The following is a 15,099-nucleotide window of genomic DNA, read 5'->3' on the forward strand; positions in this document are numbered from 1 at the left end:
GGTTGACTGGAGCAGCAGAGAGCGCAGCTCTGCGCGCAGTATGAGGCCGAAACTCACAGAGTGAGCTGAACTTTTACTCCGGAGTGGTCCATCATTTGTTTTAGGAAACATTCACAGCTTGCTCTCCGACCTTTATACTCGCCTAAAGGAGCTAAATGACAAGAAGGCAGCGACCCAGAACCACTCAGTGACAACGCGGACCGAGATGGAAAGCAAAGGATTACTTCACTGTAAGATTGTGGTTGTCGGCGATTCCCAGTGTGGGAAAACGGCTCTGCTTCACGTTTTTGCCAAGGACTCGTACCCAGAGGTGAGTGAGGGTGTTTAGTAATGAACATGCGGCTGCTCAGGTGCGCAACATCCCTGAAACACCAAAGTACAGTCTCAGTGATCTCAGCCGGACATAAAACCACATATGTTTAAGCCAAATGGTTGCATTTACTGAGCATTTAATGTCTTATAGATATCTTGTTATGTAGTTTAAATCTTACCTGGTTATATTACCGGAGCTCTGATGTTACTTGCAAAAAAAGAAGAACAATGTGATGTAGAAATGTAAAGATTAGGCTGATCAGTTGCGGCTGAAATCTCTCCTCGGTGCGCTTTTACGCATGGCTTGTATCTGAGTGCCGGTGTTGTGCCAAAAAGTGATTGCCTGCCAGAATCTGATTTCTTCTGATTTTTTCATTAACTGTATTTGGCCTTCAATCAATTTTTGGCAGGTGAAAATGCCTATTTTATGTTGTAATGGTCCTTTAAAAGAGTTAAAAGCAATCCTGTGAGCTCTAGTGTTTATATTATGAAGCTCAAGAATAAGATCAAATCATATTTAGGTAAAAAACAACCTTTCATTAACTGTATTTGGCTTTCAATCAATTTTTGGCAGGTGAAAAGACCCATTTTCAGGGGAGAAATCAGATTCTGGCAGGCAATCACTTTTTGGCACGACACCGGAGCAGATCCAGTCAAAACACACTGGAACGTGATCGATATTTCTAAATGTTTCAGTTTGCATATTTTATCACCGCCTGTATGTTTCAACTGCATGTTTTTTTTAAATTTAATGCGATTTTTTACACTCGTCTAGTTGAAGCAGGGGGCATAAAACAGTGACAATTGAACTTTAGTTGTAAAAGTTACAAATGCCATATGAAGTGATCAGGAACAATAATGGTTTGGCATTTCAAGAACATTTAATAACTTAAGATTTTGAATGAACTAATACGATAACTTTTTTTTCAACCTCACTACTCTCAGTATGTTGATGGAAATTCATTTTCAGTCACCTAACAGCAGCAAGAAATGTTGTCAATTTCTATTTTGTATAAAAAATAAATGAAATAGAAAGATATGTTATAAAATGTTATGTTTTTACACAGTCTGTCTTCCAGCTGGAGCTCTTGAAGTGTTGAGGATAATAAAGTCAATGCTTGTTGACCTACATTTTAGAATTTGGAAATGGGTCAAAGCTGAGAATTGGCTTCATCTGCTTTACACACATGCAAATAGACACTCGTGCACACACACTGTCTCCTGCCTCTTGATCCCCACACTTTCCTCCACACCACAGCAAATTTGATTTAACGAGGAATTTGAGCGTCTTATGTGCAGAAAAACATCACCACATTTTCCAAGGTCCTTATCTCTTCAGAGCTGTGATCTCATTTCAGCCACATGTCTTGTTTCAGAATTATGTTCCCACGGTGTTTGAGAATTACACGGCCAGCTTTGAGATCGACAAACAGCGGATCGAGCTCAACATGTGGGACACCTCAGGTAGGAAACATTTTCATCCTTTTTTGTTGTCTCTTTATCAGATTGGTGGAATCTTCCTTTTTTGACGAGTAGTTTATTGTAAAATTCCTCCTGACACATCTGGACCAGCTGAGTCAAGTTTGTAGACCTTCTGTTCTTGCACTTGCCTTTTTCTTTAGTTTTGAGGTAGGAATGTTTGATGGTCACCTTAATTCCCTTCACTTTGCTGTCTTTACATTATTTTTCAACTAATTTGAGCTCATTTGGAAGACCGATCCACTAAAGCATTGACCTGTTTGGCTGATGCCTTTTCATTTTGCCTCAGTGTTTCCCAGAATTCTTTTCAATGACAAATATTTTGTGAAGTGCAAATTAAGTCCTGGCCCAGCCTCACAATTTGATGCACTTACCTGATGCCACATGGTTTTGAGCCCCCCTTCCTTCACACAAACATAACTATGGCCAAATGCTTATATTTAACCTACGCCGTAGGTTCTGCGTTGGTGTAACGCGGAACAATAAATCCCTTTATTCTGGCGTGATCTTCGGCAACTTTATGTGAAAGTGTGTAAATTACCCAGATAACAGCTGGATTACTTTGTGGTTTCTGAAAACTATTATATCAGAAACATCCAAAACAAATCTGACAAGTCACAGGATTATTTCTCTCTATTTCTCACAAAAAAATGCTTGCTCCCTCGGTCACAATCTGAGACGAGTCTGCCTGTTTGCCTTCGGTCGGCGAGGCAAATCGACGCAGAGCCTACGGCGTAGTTTACGTAGCCTACGGCGTAACCTAACAGCCTTTACTCCGGCGCGATTCTTCGCGAACAACGGACAAAAAAGGGATTATGTACATTCACTGAGTGAATATTATGAAAGTAAAATATACATTTGTCACTAGAAATGTAATCAAAACGCATTTTTATGCATAAACTAACTCAAAATATTGATTTATTCACTAAGAAATGTCCGCCATGTTTTTTTTTTTTGATTCAGTCCACAAATGACGACGAAAAGCATTCTGGGAAATTTTCATAGCCCCTCGCTCGCGAAGTCAGCATGTGAAATCACTCGCTGTGAAGGGGCTATTTTCAGCCCCTCGCCCTCGTTATGCCCCCTCCCCCTAGGTGAAAAGAGGAATTGGGACACCACTACCTTCACGGGAACGCGCAAAAGTTAGGGGTAGTGAAGAAAACGAGGGCGAGGGGGAGAATTGGGACGCAGCCTTAGTCTCATCAGACCACAAAACAGACCCCTGCAAGCGACAGTGTGCCTTTTTTAATGTTGGAGCAGTGGTTGTATTTTCTTTCTCATCGCTGCCTTGGCTTTCAGCTCATGTTTTACCGTGAACAACGATACTCTCTTCCTGGTTTAAAGTCAGCTCAGAGCTTTCTTTCATAAGATCTTTTGTTTTTAGTCCATGGTTCGTATTTGGGACACAGATGGCTCCGTGTTCCTGTGATGTTTCTACTTGCGTATTATTGTTTGAACAGAGCGAGACATTCAGGAATCTGGAAAATGTACCCAGGGGTGAAACAAGCTTGTGAAGGTCCTCAGTAGTTCCTTTCCTGATGTCTTTGTTGAGTCTTTTCATTTTCCCATGATGCCTTGCAAGGAGGCCCATGTGTTTGAAGGTGTAACTTTTAAGGCGACCTCCACAAATGAACTCCGGCAATGTGAGTTAATGCAGCTGTGATGGACTGGCTGTACCTGTGCTCCAGCAGACCCCTGTGACCCTGAATAACAAGAGGCGGGTACAGAAGATGGATGGATGGATGTTGAGCCCTTTGTAAACATGCAATGCCAAAAACATTGACTGCGTTTACATGCATCAATAACCCTTTTAAAACCCGAATATTGGCAATAACCCAAATTTGCACGGCCATGTAAACACCAATAACCCCTTTGAATAACCAGAATTTGCTCATATTCGGGTTTTTAACCCCTGGGTTACTCCTTTTAAAACCTGAATATTGGGTCATGTAAACGCCAAACGGAATATCCCCATCAAACGGAACAGGAATCTGTTTTCTGCACATGCTCTGTTCACAAGGAATCCTGGTCTTTTGAGTCCAGGAAGTTCTTATAAACACGGAGAAACCAAGACCAGGAGGAGACTAATCACTTCATAAATGTAATGAAGGATATGAACATTTCTGCATTTGTAGACGGTAGAAAGTACCGGGATAGTGAGATTTACAAGAAGGTGAGCGAAAAGTTGCGCAAAGCAGCATTTGTTTTGAATTTGGATACAGGAAGAAGAAGCGTAATTGCGTCATCACGTTCTCCGCGCGTTGCTGGTTTGATCGAGATATCCCAAATGATTAATTACCATGTAAACAGGGATAACCCTGTTTGCTCACGCATGTAAACGGAATATTCCTAATGTTTCAGTAACCGGAATATTAGCAATAACCCGAATTTTGACTGCATGTAAACGTAGTCCTTATTGGCCATATTAGCCATATTGGTGAAATCATGAAAACTATTCTTAAAAAAAAAAGCTTTACATTTACAGAAAATAAAAATAAAACTTGATAATTCTAACCAAACAACTACAGGAAAGGTTTCCTCAACTTTAAATTCAGACATAGATAAAAAACTAAGTATTTTGTGAATGTGTGGTTGCCACTGCAGACATGGGTGTGTTCATAGAGCTCTTACTGCAGACATGGGTGTGTTCATACAGCTCTTACTGCAGATAACTTCCTTGTCGTCACCTGTAGAGCTAATGTGTTGCATGTTGTTAGTTTTTAACAGCAGCCCGACAGTCAGATCAGCTCTGTGGGAAGATGAACAGCTTGTCATTCCTCACTCGCCTGCTCTGAATTATTGTCACACCATCACACATTCATGCTAAAAACAAATCTGATTTATAAATATAATTTGCCGTTTTTGATTGAAAATCTGGAACAATCCAGTTTTGCTCATTAGTGTTGACAAATGTTGATCATCTATTCAGATGAAGAAGAAGAGGAAACGTGTCAGAGCCGACATTTGTGTCTTCGTGTTGGGTTTTAAACTCACTGAATGAACATTGGACTGCTTTGAATAATTCCAAATTTAATAACTGGGAGCAGCCAGACTGTTTCAGTCTGCAGATGGGAACCAACTTTCTCTGACTGAAAGCCTTTAAGCCCCTTTCACATTTAATTTCCACCTGTAGCAACACCCAAAAAACTGGTTCTCACACAAGTGGAGAGCGACTTTTAATGCGCAGCGTTCCATTAACCTCCACCCATGCAGATGCTCAGACCAGCTCGACAGGCTGGAGATTAAGAGCTGCAGCTGCCGAAGAGGCTGCTGCTCCGTGTGCTCGCTGTGGGCGAGGCTGCTGTGTTTAAACAATACTCCAAATTACAGGCTGGTTTTCATACAAACACGCACACACACACCCACACCTTTCTCTCACGAGGTACAGTAGGTATCAACTACAGCAGTGAAACTCCTAAACAGTCATTTACTCCACCCCTCTCAAATATTCAGTTCAGTTTTCTGTGTGAATCACTTGTCATTCAGGATCTTCTATGTATTTACTGAAATCCTGGCTGGATATGTAAACAGCGTTCACAGGTGTAAGTGCATGACATGAGAACCCTATGGTGCTTCAGTTCTCAGCTACATTTGAAAAAAATCACCTTAAATGACCAAAACAGACACGCATATTTCAGAATAAATACTACAGTTAAAAAAAGAGAGATTTTATTTTTAAGTAGGAATAATGCAGTTGAATTGAAGTATATACAGGACTGTCTCAGAAAATTTGAATATTGTGATAAAGTCCTTTATTTTCTGTAATGCAAAAATGTCATGCATTCTGGATTCATTACAAATCAACTGAAATATTGCAAGCCTTTTATTATTTTAATATTGCTGATCATGGCTTACAGCTTAAGAAAACTCAAATATCCTATCTAAAAAATTTGAATATTCTGGGAATCTTAATCTTAAAATGTATGCCATAATCAGCAATATTAAAATAATAAAAGGCTTGTAATATTTCAGTTGATTAGTAATGAATCCAGAATGTATGACATTTTTGTTTTTTTAATTGCATTACAGAAAATAAAGAACTTTATCACAATATTCTAATTTTCTGAGACAGTCCTGTATACTACCTAAGAGAGATTTTATTATCATGACAATCCCGATGCCACCTTTAACTTATAGACTTTTCACAACATTTGAAAGCTGTAAGAACTGATTTAACGTTGCAAATGCAACAAAAGGGACTAATTCGAGGGTAATGAGATGGTCACGGTAGCGACGACGTCTCCAAACTGATCCGGCACTTGAGAAATCACTGCTGAATACTGATTGGCCCATGGTGGGAAATGAAAAGGCAAGCACGTGTGTTTAACCAGCGTCCCACAGGAACAAGTGCTGGCTCCAAAAGTCAACGTTCACACCTCTTTGTCCAAACCCGTCACCCATAAATTTGGATCGCTCTTACTGTAACATTATGACAAACATTTACAGCTATTTTTTTGTTTTTGCTTTGGGCGTATAAATTAAGTTTCTTCCAAGACTGGTGCTCCCAAGAACTACTGATAAGCTCCAGCTGATCCCTAAATAGGAATAAGTGGGGATAGACTCTTCTGAATTCCAGTGGAAATGCTACTTAATGAGCATTTTTGGGCTGAAAACATCTTTTTCAAAACAATAATGTAACAAACGTCAGAGCAAAAAAAAAAAAAAAAAAAAGTTTCAGTCCCACACACTTTAAAGCAGCACAATGTAACTTTCAGCTTTTGTTGAGTTTGGCGACTCCTTTGGACAAAAGCGGTAGTGCTTTACCAGAAAGAACACTACTTTTCCCATGAGCACCAGCGTGTTACTGCCGGAAAACTCCTGTGCCCGTCGCGTGCATTTGTTTTGATGAGAGAAGACGGGACGGACTTTCAAAACTACTTTTCTGTTTCACCAACAGAACAGATGGAACGCAAAAAAAAAGATGTTAAACTGCTGGAAAGGAACTGGAATTTACCGGGATACCTTAAACAAGGAAGCCAGGGAGCAGTATATGGAGAAAATAATGATTATTAACGGTCTGGATCCATATGAAATCCCTATCAAAGAGTGGAGCTCCGATGAGGACTTACTGTCGCAGTTCTGCAGAACCCACGTCTTACTACCTTGTTTAGGAGTGTTTGGCAGCTGCTTTGGTAAATGTTTGACTCGCCATGTGTTTCAATAAATTAGTATAATAGTACAACATACAGTAGATGTTTTGTATCCCTCTGACTTCTCTTTTCTTTTTTTTTTTACTGCTATATTATGCTGAAGAGGCTCCGAGGCGTGAGCAATATTTTTGTTTTCCTCGTGAGATTATTTTTTTCCTCTGCAGCTACAAATAGAGTTAATATCTTTTCCTCAACAAACTAGTTTTATCTGAAGATTGGGGTTAATCGCACCGCAGAGAGCTGGCCAGCAACTGCGTTTAGCTGGAGAAGTGGGGAATAAAACCCGATCCGACACGCGTGTCTGTGTGGAAGGTTATGTTTGGTCGTTACAGCCGCGATCCAACCGAGCCGACGACTCTTTCACTCTTTTACTTTGTTATCTCAGATTATCGGCCTCCGTAGTTCTGCCTCCGAGCAGGAAAGCGGTGAAAAGTTAAACCATTAGCGATCTTTTCCCCACGTCTGTTGTGTGGAGCTGCTGCAGCCACAACGCAGCAACGGGTTACCAGCTTCTGCTGAGCTCTGCGCTCCACGCCCCGCCCATTTTCGTCTCCACTACGAATCGGGAAGGAGGGGGAAGTGACGTATGCCGTAAAGCAGTCAAAGCCGTAAAAATGTGTAGTTTTTTAGTGTGGCAGGGTTCCTACCATGCTCCTCAAAGTTACATAGTGCCAGTGAAGGAGATACAGACCCCTCAGACCAAGACAGAGGTTCATTAAACCTGTTGGAAGTTGATGTACCATCACAATGATGATGATGAAATATGATATTAAGGTGGAAAAGTTACAAAGTGCTGCTTTAAATTACCAAGCTAAAGTACATTTTGAAGATGCAAAATGAACCAAGCAGTTGAAAGAGTTTGACCCACTAACAGCTGATATTGCTGATTGTTAAGGACATGACAGCTCATATCTTAAACTGTTGTGTACGTCTGTTCATGTTACAGTAACGCGGATGCTACATGTCGACAGTCCAGAGCTGATGTAGCTGATGTGGAGCATCAAATGTGCTGTAAAATAGTCAGCGGAGACTAATTTCATCCACCAATGCTGCAGGACTTTCACATTAACTGATATAACTTCTCTTTGAACTCACAACTGAACAAGTTATTTTGATAAACAAACCAAACTGGGGTCTTGCAACATCCAAGTTCAGAAAGGTGGAAAAAAGATAAAAAGAATAATTGCGGTCTAAATATCCACCAACTTTCATCGAGACTGAACTAAGCTCTGCTTCTTATTTACTGTGCTGAAATTTGAATAATCTCATTCGTTTTATCTCTGTAATTAGTTGCATTTGTGCTAAAGGCCCAGCTGTTAAGTGATGTAGACTTTGGCAGATCATTTGTGTCTGGCTGCCTTCAGCGTCCCCTATTTAAAAAGGAAACATGTGCATTTACCTCGCGGCGTTCCTGCCAGCAACTCCAGATTTGTCTCGGGAGTCAGGTGTTTCTACATCAGTATCACCACAATCCTCTCCCGTACTTTTCTCATCTTACTTTCGGAGGATTACAGTCACTTGGTGCTTTACAAGGACGCTTTTCTGTGTGAGCTTAAGTTTGGCTGTTTCTTATGCAGGAATGTTTGTGTTTAAGGATATGTTAAGATAATATGTGAGTGTGTGTGTGTGTGTGTGTGTGTGAGTGTGTGTGTGTGTGACGGAGAATGCTCAGGCATGCGTACGTGACAGCTGGGCGAATATTTGGAGGTATTCACTTTGTCGGTGTGTGGCATTGTGCCATTGTGTGTGGCTCGCACGACAGCGGGGACCGAAGCTGTGGATGAAATTCAGTCACTGAAGCTGCGTTTTAGAAGGAAAGCTTTTTTTTTTTTAGTTTGAAATGTAATATTTAACTTAGGGCTGGGGATTGATTCAAATGTCAACAATCAATTCGATTCCGATTCTTAAGATTTAGAATCGATTATCAAGATTTGATCCGATTCAATTTGATTCTGATATTGATTTGGGTTGGTGTTATTAAAACTGTTTTTTGAGCTGTTGCATGAATGATATGACTGTAGTTATGCAAAATATTACTACTAGTATTATATTGAGATTCAACAGCAAGTATTGCAGCTAATGATGCTGTAAGGACCAATCAGCTCCCAGAATGCTGATAGAACTGCTTTCAGAAACATCGTGTGGGTCAGAATTACCAAACAGATCCAGGGAGGAAACGGAGACGGATGAAATCGGTTTGATTTTTTCCCACATTCCGTTTTTATTTGTTCCATTTTCGGTCTATTTGGGTTTTTAATTTTTGAGCATTTGGTTTTTAGCATTTTTTGCAAATGTAACCCCAAGACAGTATATAAAGTAATGAAATATAGACAATTTATGCAATTATAACCTAACACTTTAATGTTTTCATACCTTTAAACATATTTAAAGGCAAAAACATGGCAGTTATTTTCGTGTCCAACAAAACATTCCTTTTTTGGGAATAAACAAAAAAATAACCAAAAGTTAGAATGTAATGTAATGATGAAAAAAAACAAAACATAAATAAATAAAAGAAAAAAAAATCGATCTTTAGACATATAAATCGATTTTTAGGAATTAATATGAGAATCGATTTAGAATTGGGAAATCAATTTTTTCAACACAGGCCTAATTTAACTAATGTTTTACATCTGACTCGTAAGCGACATCAAGTGCTGCAAAGGCCAGAGTTTCTGTGAGCAGCAGTGGGTGAGTTAAGGTAAGAATGAGGGGCAATAAGGAGAGCAGGAGCGAAGCTGAGTTGCTCGGTGTTACAGATAGCGGAGGGCGTTGGGCGAGGTGCCAGACGAGCATCTGAGCCGCCCGCTCTTTGTGCAGGCACAAACAGAGAGTTTAATTAATCAGGCACTGGCTGTGTGACCAAACACTTGCCCCCCATCTCCTCCATTCTTCATCTCCTCTCACCACCCACCGGCTCCTCAGCCTCACGCCTCCCTCCGCCGCAGCCCCACATGTGTGGGTTCACACTCCCTGCCCCGAAGGTTCAAATGCTTTTTTTATTTCTTTCCTCCCGCCAAACTGAATTCCTCCTTCAGTCTATTCCCTTTTCATGTTTCTCTCCAGTCTTTCCACCATTATCAAGTCCTTTTATCCCAGTATTATTCAGTGATGTGGAGGTGAAAGATTCAAGATTGTGTATCAGTGAAAGGTTAGTCAAACTCATTTTAGGCTTTTTGAACAAAACCCCCGGCTCGCCTCGAGCTGTTCTTCAAATCTTTTTCTGATAATACCACAGTCATTATATAGCTTTAGCTCTGAAAATATCAAATCTCTGAGCATTTTGAGGACTTTTCATTGTGTTTAAACAAGCACATTTGATCAGATTAACCTGCAGAGTCTGACACATGCAGGTCAGACTAAACATTTTCAAATTTCCACATTTTATTATTATATATTTTAAGGAGAATGAGGCTCCTTTTAAGAAATTAGACTCTCTAGCGCCACCCTTCACCACGACGGCCGTTGGGGGTACTGCAGCCAACAGTGAAGCCGGCACAGGAGAACGGGGAGAACGCACATGCAGCGTCATTTGAAGTCACATCCGCAGCCCAGCGCGGGAAATTTGGGCCCGAATTGCAGCACATTTTGCAGCACACAGCCTGTTCAAGACAACGGAGAGATACACTAGAGGGCTCATTCTTTTGGGTTTGGAACGCTTCATCTGACATTATTACTAGAAAACTTAAAACGTATACGAATTTTTTTCATAAATCCTGCCTCAATCGTGCCTCAAGCTCCTTTAAATCTCACAAAGATTCAAGTAATTTTTCTTTACATTACAAACTACTTTAGTGCTTGCTTGAGGCATCATTGGCAGAAATTGACAGCCTTAAGTTTTCTTGAGAATGATCCAGAAACCTTGCTGTGCACTTTCATTTGGAACTTCCTTCCATTCCTGTAAACAGGAACGTTCATGTTCAGCCCCATCAGGTGAGGTTTCAGCCTCCTCACATAAACCACTGCCGGCTCTCTCCTGAGATCCCCGAGCTTCTCGTGTGTGTTGTGTTTTCAGACGTAAACCTTGTCCTCAGTCGAGGATTCTGGGAACATCAGGGGAAGGCTTTCACTACGGATTTCACTAGATTTTACTGTAATCCATCTTTCCAAGCCCCAACAAGACAAGTCATACTCTTTAAGAGTAGTTCATGAACCACAGGGTTTTGTTGGATGTGTTTTGTTTTGATTTGTATTACTGTACAAGACCTTTTTTTGTGTGTGTGTTCACGAGCACAAGAAGAATTTCTAAAGGGGAGTGTTTCTGGTTTTAAAGAAACAACAAGTCACAGATTGTAACCAGCTGAAAAAAACCTCACCCTCCTTTTCCAAGTCTCTTGTAAAAGCTCCAGTGCCGACCAAACACCATTAAAGTTGTAAGAGGCTCTTCTGTATTTGGTCTGCTACTTCTAAATGACTGTTAATGCAACGTGACAGACTTTGCAGAAAAGGATCCACTTCATTTTGAACTTTATTTAAACTATAACACACGGCATCTCATTTTCATTTAGCAAAATTGTATGAGTCATTTAGATCCAAGAAGAAAAGACATCAGCATCAGCAGATTAAGTTTTGAATTTCTGAAATGCAGCATACAACTATACAACTATGTTAAAAGGAACCCTGGTTATTAAGACTTGTAGTCCCTAATTAGCCACAATTGTTCTCTTATACTAAAATATGTTGTTAGAAACACATAAAATAATCTAATTGCTTTAAAAATCTACAATGTTTATCACATATTTTGACCTGCGGGAGGTGCCATGTTTTACCTGCGCAATGCATTCTGGGGGCGATGACGTAGAGCGGTGGCTCTGGGAAGATAAGCCCCATTAGTTTAACTGGGACAGGTATCCAAAACATAGATGAGCAGCTCTCTCCCGGCCGTGGAGGCTGACGAGGGAGCCCATAAGACGTCTCGGTTCAGGCAAACTGGATCAAAGTTCTGTGATGCACGGGAGATCTGCAAAAATGATCAAAGTCGTGCGCATCTTACCAGTGCATTAGGCTCCTGCGTAGACGGCGTAGCCTACGGCGTAGGCTACGCCGTAGACGGCGAAGCCGGGGCTTTAGAGCCTGCAGCGCACCGCCATCCGCTCTCCGCTCTCCGCCGCCGGGATGGAGACGCCGGTGTGCAGGATGCACGTTTGGGTGGGCATAGCCCACCCCTGCCCCCCCTAAAACCGGCTTCGGTGCTGGGTGATGACAGACCAGAGGCTGAGGGGACTGGCCCGGGACTTTGACGAAACGGGAGGCACAGACTTCGCTTCAAATAGGCAAGAACATCTTTATTTAATTTAATGACGCCAGATCTGGCTGGGGTTTTTATTGTAGCATCGGCTATCTGCTAGTTTAAACGTGTGGTCGGTTAGTCTATCTGAGTTTTATGGTGTTTTTATAGTTCATGCTTTATGGTGCGGCACTTTTTTTTTTTTTTTTTTTTACTTTTTTTTAGGTGCGCCGTCACCTTAATGTTCAGCTGTGTTTTGATCTGTGTTTCTGGTGCGCCGTCACCTGTTTAGCTGTGTTTTCATCTGTTTCTGGGTGTCAGAACAGTGGACGGGGGTTAGCAGGAGCCACCGTGTGACGTACTACCCAGAACGTAAAAAACAATGGCGACCTACATGTTAAATTATATTTTCAAATTTTATAAAAACGAAGACATCAAAAAGGTATTTTTTATCACATTGTTATAATTGATACCAACATTTATCTTTTAAGACCTACATGTCTTAATAGCCAGGGTTCCTTTTAAAGTCTGTTTTGATGGAAGAAAGAAAAACACAATCTTGCTCTGACTGGCTCTGTCATTTCTGAAAAACCAACGATGCAGGCCGTAGTCTTAGGCCCAATCCCAATACTGTACTTTCTTCCACTAGCCCTCCCTCACTATCACTACCCCTAAAAAAGAAGAGACAGATTTTAGGGCACTTGAAATCTTCCCAGGTCTGTCCCAATACTCCCACTACTCCTACTTTCAGCACCACCACTAATCATTTCAGCTGTAGCGCTGTTAATATGCCACTTTATTAAGTTTTAATATTTTTTCAGGCGTAAAAGTAAAGATCCCCAACCTGGGCTCAGTTTATCCAAATAACGCCTGTTCAGAAATTTGACCCGATGTTTTCGGAGATGAGAAGAGCCGCCGGCTCGGAGCAGCAGCAGCAGCAGCAGCAGCTCAGTACAGACGTGATCGCCAGGTCAACCTGCACCGTCGTCCCGGGGAGAAACCTGCAGCTCTGTGGAGAATTACGCTGGCTGAAATAAATAATTTAGGAAGATAAATGTTGGTTTAATAGATTAAATCTAACAGTTGTAGCTACGCCTGTTAAGAAATTTGCTCCGAAAATTTCGGGATTTCTGCCTGCCGGCTCGGGAGCTGATTTATGGTTCCGCATTAAATCGGCGCAGAGCCTACGGCGTAGGGTACGGCGTACGGCGCGCGTCGCCGCGTAACCTACGTCGTAGGCTCTGCGTTGGTGTAACGCGGAACCATAAATCAGCCTTTATTCTGGCGAGGTTGGAAAAAGACTTCGCAACAACGGGCAAACGAGTGATTATATACATTCACTGAGTGAATATTATGAAAATAAAATGTATATTTCTCGCTAGAAATGTAATCAAAACGCATTTTTATGCAGAAACTAACTCAAAATATTGATTTTATTCACTAAAAAATAAGAAATGTCTGCCATGTTTTTTTTTTTATTCAGTCCGCAAATGACGACGAAAGCATTCTGGGAAATTTTTCTGGCCCTAGTTCAGCTAGTCGGCATCCGAAAACTCTCGATCCGTAGGGACAGATTCATAGTCACTACCTTCGTTTTCTCCACTCCCCCTAGGTGGAAAGAGGAATTGGGACACCACTACCCTCACGGGAACGCGCAAGATTTAGGGGTAGGGATGAAAACGAGGGGTAGTGATAGTATTGGGACAGGCCCTTAATGTCCTTACCCAGATCTTTAGTTTGTTCAGTATTTGTAGGATGTTAGGAAAATTCCTGAGACGATAGAGTCATCAGAAGACAGTTCTTGTAATAGCATAGCCGTGCTGCAGTAAGAGTCTAACAGTTTAAATATAAATGAAAAGATATCCATTCCTTCATTATCCATGCTCACTTATTCTTTTTCATGGTAACAGGGGTTTATTGGAGTCTGTCCCAGCTCTCTGCAAGGAAAAGGCAGGAGATAAAAAGATATGAGATTTTAAAACCTCATCTCAGCTGCACTAAAAATTGTAACACAGTTTATACGTCTCGATTCGCTTCTCTCTGCAGTTTTCTTCTCGTCTCTTTGATTTGATTCATTCTGTCTAATATTCTCTGGCTGCCAGCCTCTCGCCAGTCCTTTTCAGTCTCTCCGTCTCCAACAAGTCAAGGTCAGGAGACCTGCTGTAATGGGGCAGTGCCCTCTCAGCACTCTCTCACTCGATTAGCTTACCTAGTGCTTTCTTTGTCCGTATCGCTATCCGTCTTTATGCCTTTCCCATCAATTCTCACTCAATCTCTTTCCCATTTTGTGTTAATCCCAAACTCCTATCGTTATTGAATCCTGGCAGTCCAGAATCATTGTGTCCCTTACTGTAACCAGTCTTCATTTGCTACAGTAAGAAAAGAAGAAAAAAAAGGTTACGAGTGGTCTGAAGATGGATCTATGAGTATTCGACCCCTGGTATTTATTTAGCCAACATATATTGTAAGTATTAGTTAACGAGTAGGGCTGGGGATCGATTCAAATGTCAAGAATCGATTCAATTACGATTCTTAAGATTCAGAATCGATTATCAAGATTTGATTCGATCCGATTCGATTCCGATATTGATTTGGGTTAGGGTTATTAAAACTGTTTTTTGAGCTGTTGCATGAATTATATGACTGTAGTTATGCAAAATATTACTACTAGTATTATATTGAGATTAAACAGCAAGTATTGCAGCTAATGATGCTGTAAGGACCAATCAGCTCCCAGAATGCTGATAGAACTGCTTTCAGAAACATCGTGGGGCAGAATTACCAAACAGATCCAGGGAGGAAACAGAGACGGATGAAATCGCTTTTATTTTTTCCCACATTCCGTTTTTATTTGTTCCATTTTCGGTCTATTTTGGTTTTTAATTTTTGAGCATTTGGTTTTTATCATTTTTTGCAAATGTAACCCCAAGA

At 41.0% G+C, this 15,099-nt stretch overlaps 1 protein-coding gene across 1 annotated transcript in view; it reads left to right on the forward strand.

The window, feature by feature from the left end:
* The window catches only part of LOC133418784 (rho-related GTP-binding protein RhoN-like), a 69,078-nt gene continuing 53,979 nt past the window's right edge, over window positions 1–15,099 (forward strand). Inside the window, exons 1-2 of the mRNA XM_061707617.1 lie at window positions 1–310; window positions 1,689–1,776. Coding sequence (XP_061563601.1) covers window positions 206–310; window positions 1,689–1,776 — 193 coding nt within the window. The 5' untranslated portion in view covers window positions 1–205. The remainder of the gene's footprint in view (window positions 311–1,688; window positions 1,777–15,099) is intronic.

This window comes from Cololabis saira, chromosome 19 (assembly GCF_033807715.1).
Source record: "Cololabis saira isolate AMF1-May2022 chromosome 19, fColSai1.1, whole genome shotgun sequence".
Classification (NCBI taxonomy): domain Eukaryota; kingdom Metazoa; phylum Chordata; class Actinopteri; order Beloniformes; family Belonidae; genus Cololabis; species Cololabis saira.